Source organism: Arachis duranensis, chromosome 9, assembly GCF_000817695.3.
Source record: "Arachis duranensis cultivar V14167 chromosome 9, aradu.V14167.gnm2.J7QH, whole genome shotgun sequence".
Lineage (NCBI taxonomy): Eukaryota > Viridiplantae > Streptophyta > Magnoliopsida > Fabales > Fabaceae > Arachis > Arachis duranensis.
The window spans coordinates 86,439,856-86,450,586 of record NC_029780.3 but is presented as its reverse complement, the minus strand read 5'-3'; the positions used below and the strand labels follow the sequence as shown (position 1 = coordinate 86,450,586).

Below are 10,731 nucleotides of genomic sequence, written 5' to 3'. Positions count from 1 at the left end.
TTTTAGGTACATTGTACTGGTTAGATAGAGAAATCTATGCTTGCAGAAGATGAAGTAATAAACTATAGTTCTTCCTCCTCCGATCGGATTTGAATCTTCAACCTTGCGGACAAGATTCTCACAAAACTCAATCCACTTATATAATGCTAATAACTGATCATTTTATGGACTGAGTTTCTGCAATTTTAAGAAGCCGCCATTGAAACTAGCAGATTCAAACAAGGCCTTAGCAGTCATTTCCCTCTCAAACTTCCAAATATAATTCAACCCAACAAGCAACTCAGTTATGGCAGCCTCAGTTTTCTCCTTATCTGCAAAAAACAATGTTTGCAACAGCAACACATTGGTCTTTGGCACCAAGTTATGCTGCTCAAAGCTCCTCTCACTTTGCCACCTGATCATGTTATGTGCCAACGGCGAAAGCCACCCCAATATCCTCCCTAAAGCATCCCTCCACTCGCAGGCCAGCGCCGGATCGCTCGCGCAAAAGCCAGCGCTACCCTTCAACCTTGCCCTCAAAGCACACCTTATGCTATTAGGCAACATGCTATACAAATCATCCCTTGCATCAGCACCAACTAGATGCGGAGATTTGATCATCTTTTCCATAACTATGATCAAATTTGCATAGTGCAAGGCTAAACCCTGAGAACCCAAAGTGTTAGGTTCTGGCTTCAAGAGCTTACAATATGATACTAAAAACAAACACATACTATTATTACTACTTCCCATTTTACTCTCTTCTTTCTCTTCAAGTTTGGAACTTTCTGATGACCCAGAATCTGAATCGTCACAAGGAGTACTAGGGTTTTGGTGATGATGATGATGATCTGAGGGGTGAACAGTGGCGTAACCTGATAAGCTACGAGACAAAGGTGGTACTGTTTGACCAACTCCAAACACAACCTTAACTCTTGCAAGAACAATGAAGCAAAACCTAACCATCAAAGAAACAACGCTGTCGAAGTTTCTGCTCCACAAAGATCTTTCCTTTAGATCCTTCACCTCTTGTTTATGCCAGAAAATCTTCTGCTGAGTGTCGTAAACTTTCTGCTGATCCTTCAAACCTAAAACAAAAGAACCTTCGTTGTTGTTGTTGCTGTGATTCAATAAGAATTTCTTCAGCCCATTCTCCAAAGCCAAAAGCTCTTCCATTTCGCGGTAGAGTGTTGCCGTGAAAGCCACGTAACGCTCCAATTTCTTGATCTTCGCTTCGGTCTCTTTTGGGCCTGATTGGGCCCATCCGTTCGGGTCGAGGCCTGAATCCGCGAACTCGCGAAAAGCCGGCCGGAATTCGCGGAGCTCCGGATCGCAGCACCGGTCTGCGAGTCGGGCCACTGACTCGGCGGCGATGCGGAGAGACTCCGCAAACTCAGCGCAGGCGAGTCCGAGGAGGAACGACTCGTCGTCGGAGACGATCTTCCTGACGCCGTCGAGCGCAGCGACGGTGTCGTTTCGGAGGCGTAGGACCGCAGCGTCGGAGAGAGAGTGCCAGAGATGGAGAAGCTTCGAGATGGTTCCGGCGACCTCGAAGGCCAAAACGCCAACGTTTTGGTGCTTGGACTTGAATGATTGTTTTTTCTTGAGTAGCTTGGGTGGAATGGCGGTTTTGACCTTGACTAAGAGAGTCTCTAGAGCCATGGCCGGTGGAGAGTGAGTGGTTTGTTGTGGTGGGTGAATGGATTTGGAGGGGTTTGAGTTAGTGGGAAGTTGCGAAAATGGTGTGGGAGTGGGAGGGAGTTATTGCATATCTATCGTGGGGTGTTGTTTGATGAAGAGTGATATCAATAAACCAGAATGTGTTTTATGAAGAGAGAGCGAGAGAGGTCAGAGATGAGTGTGGTTGAAGTATTTAAACACACACGAAGTGATTCGTTTGTGGCTTTAAAAGCGCGTTGAAGCTTCAATACTATTCATGATGCATACTTGCATAGTGAATTAGCGATAACTGATAATGATGGTGGCATGGAGCTTAATGTGCTACGTTTGTTCTGTGATGCTGGTTTATGCTGCTCCTTTATTTTTTTTTTTCCCTGGGCCTGCGATTTGTTTGCTTTGGGTTTTATAATTTTGAGTTAATATTTTTTTTGGTCTTTTACTATTTATTCGATAGACATTGTGTCACCTAACAATTATAAAATTATAAATCGATTCTCATTCACTTTTGTATATGTTCAATCCAATTTCTGAGACTAGTTAACAGCAAGTCAATGTTGACGTGGCAGATAATTGTGCCTACGTGACTTTGTCTCTTTTATATAAAAATAAATTGTTTTCTGAGTCTCTCAACCATCTCCCTCTTCCGCTTCACCCGCTCTCATCTGCCACCACCTCCTCCTTCTCCCTCCGAAACTATCTCTCTCTCCTCTTTTCCCTTTTTTCCATCGCCTCTCTCAACTCCAAAATCCTAAGTCCCAACATCCCCAATTCACCTCACCTCCTTTCGGAGATCATCATCAAAATCATTACCACCACAATCATCGTCAAAATTATCGTATTCATTTCTCTTCATCCTCATCACAATCATTATCGTCATCAATAATATTATCATCAAAGTCCAAAAATTCAAAAATCGAAAACATAATCACACTAAAGAAGTATCCTGGTCACTTGGAAAAAAAATCCATTTGTTTTTCGAAAAAATTACCAGAAAAATAAAGACTAAAAAAAGAAATAAAATTTGAGTTTTAAAAAATAAATAAAACTCATGATGTTGTTGTGGCGGTGATGGTAGTGGTAAGTGATGAAGAGAAATGAGAAAGTAAAAAGAAATACAGAGAGGGAGAAAAGGGAGGAGAGGAAAAGAGAGTTTAGAAAAATATAAAATTTTCATTAATCATCATGTAAAAATGGTGGTGATGATATTATTAATGACGATGATGATTGTAAGTGCGGTGGCGGTGGCGAAGAGAGAGGATCAGAGGGAGAGGGAGGAGTGTGAGTGCGGTGGCGGTGGAGAAAAGGGAGGAGAGAAGGAAGAAAGAGTTTCGGAGAAGGGAGATGGTTGAAGAGTTCACTGAGCGATTTGTCCCTATTACGAAAGAGATGTTACATAACACGTCAGCGTTAATCTGTTGTTGACCGGTTCTAGGGGCTGGATTGAACAAATATAAAAGTAGAAAGGGGACCAATTTGTGTTTTTATAATTGTTAGCGGACACAATGTCCATCGGGTAAATAATTAAGGACTGGAAAGATCTTTTATTCTATAATTTTATTGTTTAGTTATTTTGTTTTATTTTTTTTCAATAATAGAAAGAAAAATGATAATCGTGTTTTTACTTTTACGATATATTAATTAAAGAGTTTAGTTAATATTTGTTTCAAAGATAAAATTTTTTAAGTTAAGAGTGAGACTCGAATCAGTGACTTCTAAATGAATATAAAAAAACGATGTCATTTGAATTATAACTCATTGACAAAGACACAATATTATTATCAGTAATGAAATTAGAAGTTCAATATTAAAAGCTTAAATTCTTATAAATAATGTTAATTTTATAACATTTTTGTTTTAATTTTTTATTATAATAAATTTATTAATATTTCTAAAATTATTATATAAATGTATACAAAAAATATGCTTTGATAAAAGACCCAAAAATAAGTTATTAACAATTATATATATAAAAAAGTTGATTAATTATCGAAATACACATGACTGGAAAAGGCGATCGAAATGTTAGGGTCATTTCATCCGAACCACCCGCAAAATGAAATTGACTACCATGTCAGCTCAGATGCTTGCAAAACAAAAACTTGGATGTTAGACTTCGAACTGGCAGCTGTGAAATGAAACCATCATGTTAATAGATGAGATAAGTGCATGCAAATTGGAACAACTCAGTTGGCAGTGCCAGCAACACCTCTATAGTGGTGGCCATGAAATGGGCCAATTCGTTGACGTCGTCTGCGACATGATAATTTTATGCTACCACTCACGAAATGGAGCTCAGCAGTCAAGGCTGCAATTTTTATTGTATGGTAGTTTCCGTATGAGCAGGCAGTGATAGCTAAAGGTGGTAAAACTTGAAGGAATCAATGATGATTTAATATAAAAAGGGAGGAGGAGGCGACGAATTTTGCACACAGCTCAATTCTTGTAACTTCGCACAATTTTTAGAGTAACCGTAAGGAGAGAAAGGTAAAAAAAAAGTTTATTGTGGTTAAAAATTTTTTAATAAAATAAGTGGGATTAATGTTAAAGAAAATCTTATCTGGTTGAATGAATTTTATATATCTACACATTTATTTGAGAATGTTAATTTTTTAATGTATTAAAATTAAAATTGTTATTAATTTAAAATTTATTATTTTTTAAGATGATAATTAATTATCACTTTAGTAGTTATAGAATATGAAAAAATATTTGTTATTATTATTTTGATTATTGTCAATGTTTATGTTATTATTATTTGTATTTATCATTATTATTACTTTATTTTGTTATTTTTTTATATTTGTTATTGGTACCACTTACTATTTTTTATTTTGTTGTTATTATTTTTAGATTTTGTTACCATGATTTTGATTATTTTTTTCATTAGTTTGAATTTTCAGCCAATACGTCTTTTAAGTTCATATAGTACATTGGTTGATATTTTTCTGTTAAATCTGCCTTATCCAAATATAGAGATTAGGCGGTAAAAACTTGAGCCCTATTTATGACGTGCAGAATTTTATTATACTTCTTTGATAAAGCATTTTGAGTATGATAACCCGTTGATTAACACGTTTGTTGAAAGATGGCACTCACAAACTCACATTCAACCTCCTATGGAGTGAGTGTATCATTACTCTGGAGGAGGTGACAATGCAATAAGGGTTACTCATTGGTGGATAATTTGTGAGGGTACTTTGAAGTCATGGAACAAATTTCACTAGAGATATATATGGCTTGATGTGAAGAACATTTTGGAGATATTCCAACTGGCACGTCAGGATGACAAAGTTCAACATTAAATTGAAGTGGCTGAGGACTCGACTTTAGGAGATGTCGGTCGATGCTCCTGATAATGCCCTCATGCAGTATGCCCATTAGTTATATCATGTATTTGTTAGGGGGCGTTCTACTACCGGATAAGGCTAACAACACGGTGCACATGCGATATCTTCCTCTGTTGAATAATTATGACACTATCAGTGGCTATAATTGGGGTAGTGCCGTTCTTTTTAGGTATCGGTAGTTATAATGTTAAGGGTATCGGTAGTTATATCGAGCCATATGCTTAGCAACGGATTATAATGTTAAGGGTATCGGTAGTTATCATATATTGTTGATGTCATGGATATACTATAAATTTTTTTTATGGGCACCAAATGTCACGATGCCTTATACCTTCCCATTAGCTACGAGGTACTTTATTAACATGGTATTCGCTCTTAGGTTATTAACATATCTTCTTAGATTATTCATAAGTTATAATATCACTGTATTTTTTGATAGATGGACGGAAAAACAAAGACAAAATTGCTATGCTGAGGCACGGCTAATCAAGAGAACCATAGAGAATATATGCTGGCATATGTTATTGCTATCAAGTTAGGTATAATCTTGCGACATTATAGTTGTCAAACAACTGTGTAGCCCTTAGTATTTTCAAATTTTTTAAAATCTCGAAAATCTAGTCTTTGCGACCCTTATCATCCAATTATATTGGTCCCCAAACTACGTGCATCAACAGATATATCTATATTGATACGACTCTACAACCTTGTATTTCGCACTTCTATGTATGTTATAGTTCTTAATAGCAAGCATGATTGTCTCTCTATTGAGAAACTTCAACCTAATCTCAAGCTCCATTTCCCCAAACACAGTATAGTTGCTTGGTCTGTCATCAACTGTAGTCGGGTTCATTTCTCCAAGATTTAAAGATAGAAAGTGACCTGGAGTGCCACTAAAAACACCACCTGGCAGCATGCTACTTATCGGTGGTATAGAAAGTGGGAGAATCCTTTCGCTATAAACCAGTTGAATTTTATGAATAACTTTTGCATCCTCACTGCTATCGTTATTTCAGCCGTCATCTCCAATCTCTTCATCAGACGACTAGACCAAACAATCGGTGATACCTTCTGGGGAGGCAAGACACGTGGAAGGAGAGAGGTGTCCATGATAATTTTGTGTATTTTGTTTTTGTATGAGAAAGACATTAAAATTAGGACTACGAGCCCTACTATTTTGCTGGAAGGGCATCGCTTCGTTGAATTTGAAACTTTGAATTTCCTCTATATTATATTCGAACTAGAGGAGCTACCACCAACATCTCGAAGATGGACCCAAAGATTTATGAAATAGATACTTGTAATGCTACGATGACAATAGAACATTATTGAAATATGCTAATTAAATTTAATCTGTATCTTTTGATAAGCAAACAAATTGGCTAACCGCAACTGATATCTTATAAGCCAACCTAGTGATTTTCTTTTTTTTTTTCCAATCATATTGGTATTTATTAGAGTCGATTTTTTCAATTGTTGCATTTATTTTTGCAGTGGAATCATGATCTAAAGTGGATCATCACATACAAAACTAATATCTTAGGATGTATGAGAAGCTTCTCTATTCGGATATATGATTATATAAATATTCTCAGATGCTATAAAATACTTATTTTTAAGTCTCTTATGAGTAATAAATGTTATCTAAGTGTAAGAGAAACTTCTAGAGAAAACTAATAGTGTGAAAAAAGAGAGAGTAGAAGAAAAGAGAGAGAAGAAGTATATATTTTGCAAATGGTTCGAATGCACCATCGCATTTACACGGTGCAACTCTAATTCCATTTCACATGCGGTACATTTTGGACTATTTTTCATGTAGTACACCAGTATTAGGGTGCTACACAAACAGCATGGCTGTAGACCTTTAGCTCTTCCATTTTGCGGATGGCGCACGCAGTAGAGATGGACTTCTATTTCGCATATGACATAATAGAGTTAGTCTTAACATTCAAGCCTCTACTTTTACGGGCGTCTAAATTGAGATGTGGTGATCAATTTTATTTCAGAGATGGCTCGAGTGAAATGACCTTGTACATTTTAATTAGCTTTTTTAGGCGCATTTCGATAATTAATTAATTTTAAATGATTATTTAAATAAAAAGTCGACTATGACCATGTTGGCTCTCCTGCTTCTATCATTGATTATTATTAGTGTACGTTTTTAAACTCTTATTTAAATGAATAAAAAATAAATATATTAAAATTTTAAATTTTATTTTTTTATATAAACATTTTTAATTGGTAACATTAACTAAACGCTTAATTAAATAGTTCATTTAGGACATAGATATAAAAAATGTTTATTTTTCTTTGCATGTGATATAGTTTTAACTATCATGTTTAAATTAATAAACTCAACCTTTAACACGTTTTTTAGAAGAAGAAAAAATAGGGAAAAAGATATAAGTCCCTGAATTTTTAAATTTTTGATAAATATATTTCTGATAAAATTTAAATATAAAAAAGTTTCTGACTTTAACAAACGAAAGAAAATTTAGTCCTTCTATCTATTTACCTCTCATACACCAAACGAAACTGGCTGACGTGGCTGAAACGGTGTCCAGGTGTCCGTTACAGTGCCACGCTGGAAGGGGAATAAAGTTCGAAGGACAAATAAGTCCTTGACATCATTTTGCAAATAAAGTTTGAAAGACAAATAGGTCCTTGAGAATTTTTTTTTCATTATGCTTCTATTATGTTTCTATTATGAGAATTTAGTTTATAAAATTATTCATATATTTTGAAATCTAGTTAACTTGTTGTATTCTGCAATTCAAATTATTTGTATTAAAATTACAGAAATTGGACTTTGTTCTATTTCTATTTTTTTCTTAAATTGCATTAGTTCAGTTTTCATCATACCAGTGGCATTAGTTAGCATCAGTTCATTTATGCATCAAGTTAGCATTAGTTCATTTGTGCATCATTCATGTATTAAGTTAGCATTAGTGCATTTGTGTATTATATTAGAACTAGTATTTTTATTCATAATAACATTACGAGAATATTTTTTTTAAATTATAGTTTACTTTGTTCTAACAGTATAAATTATGCATGACACAAAAGATTTATAAAATCAAACTTCTTTTACAAAAAAGTCGTAAGTTGACAAAAGTTTCTGACTAAGAAGACCAAGACATCCGCAGATAAAAAATTAAATAATAAAAATTTTAGTTATTAGTTTTATATGAAAAAGTCTAATTTTTTATTAATAATTAATTTTAACATTCGTTATCTAAAATTTAAAATAATTTAATGTGTATACTTTTATATTTAAAATATTTTAATTGTAAAAAATATCAAATGACATATTTTGATTTGTCAAATTATTAATATAAAATATAATTATATATAGAGTAAAAATAGTAGAGAGAAATATAAAAATAGAGAGAGGTAGATGAGAGAATTTAGGAAAGAAGTTTATTAATTTTGAAAAAAAAATTCTCAAGGACCTATTTGTCCTTCGAACTTTATTTGTAAAATAATGTCAAGGGCTTATTTGTCCTTCGAACTTTATTTCCCTTCCAGCGTGGCACCGTAACGGACACCTAGACACTGTTTCAGCCACGTCAGCCAATTCCGTTTGGTGTATGAGAGAAAAATAGATGGAAGTACTTTGTCTCTCGTTTCTTAAAGTCAGAGACTTTTTGTATTTAAATTTTATTAGAAATGTATTTGTTAAAAATTTAAAAAATTAGGGACCTATATGTTTTTTTCCCAAAAAAAAAGAGAAGAAACTTGAATGCCAAATTAGTAATTAAAAACTGAAACACTTACAATTGTCTACTCCTCGATCAATTCAGTCTGTGTTGGATTGGTTTTTGTTAATTTGGGATTTGAATAAAAGTGATTTTATAGAATTGAATTTGGGTAGAAGTGAGTCCTTGTTAATATAATATATGTTTAGTAATTCTACAATAAAATTAATTTTAATAAAATAAATATTATTTGAATAATATTAGTTAAAATTACTTTTAAATAAATAATTACTAAAAAGGATATACTATTAAATTATAATATTATTTTTTAAGTATATTTAATTTTTTTATATTTTTTAGTATTTTTTATATAGTATTTTTTTATAGTACTCTATTTTAATTATAAAAGTATGCAATGTCAAAGAAACAAATTGATAAAAAATAAATAAATAAATAAATAAAAGAGATCTCATAAAAAATAACAAAAATTTCATAAATAAATTAATAACATGCATAAAAAATACCATTGGTAGAAAAAAAATACAAAAACTAATTAATAAAATATAAAAGCTAAGATGTGTTGCTTCTTATAAACATGTGTTTGAGTAAATAAAAAAAAAGTAGTCAAACTAAAAATTAGAGTATTTAAAAAATTTGAATGAGTTTTTCACTCTTCAAATGCAAAAACAAACACACACTCAATGTTTGGATATTTCCTTTTGTTTTGTGAAAACTGTTGTAGTTGTATTATTGATTGATATCCAAGTGGGTAAAGAGAACTTTTTCTATTGTGTTTGGATGCAAAAGAAACACTTTTACTTGGATGTTGTTACATTATTCAATTGGAATTGAGGGCCAATGTCATTATTGCCTCCTCACCTTTTGAAATTTTCTTCCAAAAGCTACTTGGTTTTTGTTCTCATCGATTTGTTTGTTTGTTTTTGTTAGTGAGATTTTATTAACTACCCTAACATTATGTCTTTGATTCTCTTTCCTATCTCTTTTAACATGGACCAGACATCCCCTAATTAAAATATGGAAACAGATGAATCTTGATTATAGTGCAGCGATAATTAGCTGTAGAGAATGCTCAAAATCCTGTGGCCACATTCAAAAAAATTAAAAAAATAAAATAATAATAATATTCATTATGGGTCTTAACTGGTCCAAATATCCTTCATGATGAGATTCATTATATTGACTGATGATATTTGTTAAATCTTTGTAATTAGTGGTCTAAGTCCCACTTTATTACAACAAATTCAATTATTTGATATTGTGTTTCATCATTGATTATTTTGTTGGCATGAAAAGTCTTATATTTAGTTGTAGTTAGTAGAGAAAACATGGGAATTGAGATTCTTTAATTATATGAACATTAATTAATAGTACCAGACCATACATATATACATAGCATAATAATAATGATCAGTTTGTGTTTATTATTAATCTACATTTAATACGGGCATACATACAATAATATTCCTATAGCTAGGCATCCATGTGGCTGTATGTTATAATTTAAGACTTTTAGATTTGACATTTTAATTTTTAATAATATTTTTGGAATAAATACTTAAATTTTTATTTAACGAGTTTTATATTAAATATTTTGATTTCTAATAAATTTTTATTTTTTAGAAGTTATCGATAATCACTTTCATTAAATAAATTGGTTTAATCTTTCTATTGCTTTTAATTAAAATTTTAATATGTGTAGTGAATAAATAAATTTCTAATAAATTTTATTATAAGATAATTAAGTTTTAAAAAATATTATTATATGACAAATTAATTTCTTTAAATATGATGAAAGGACCAATCTATGCTATCTAAGAGAGTAATTCTCAATGATTTTGGAGTGTTTATCTAAGCTATCTAAAATTCTTTTAACACCAATTTGAAATGTTTATTCAAATTTTATTACTTTAGAAGTTAGCAAGACAAATTAATTCCTTTACAAATGGACCATTTTATCTTATAATGTTATTTTTGAGACTTAATTATCTTATAATAAAATTTATTAT

The 10,731-nt window shown here is 32.2% G+C and overlaps 1 protein-coding gene across 1 annotated transcript; it reads right to left on the bottom strand.

The window, feature by feature from the left end:
• Nucleotides 1–6: 6 nt before the first annotated feature.
• LOC107466099 (uncharacterized) lies at nucleotides 7–1,716 on the bottom strand. The gene has a single exon (XM_016085074.3). It carries the CDS (start codon nucleotides 1,639–1,641, stop codon nucleotides 163–165), a length of 1,479 nt encoding a protein of 492 aa, XP_015940560.1. The 5' UTR covers nucleotides 1,642–1,716; the 3' UTR covers nucleotides 7–162.
• Nucleotides 1,717–10,731: the final 9,015 nt, after the last annotated feature.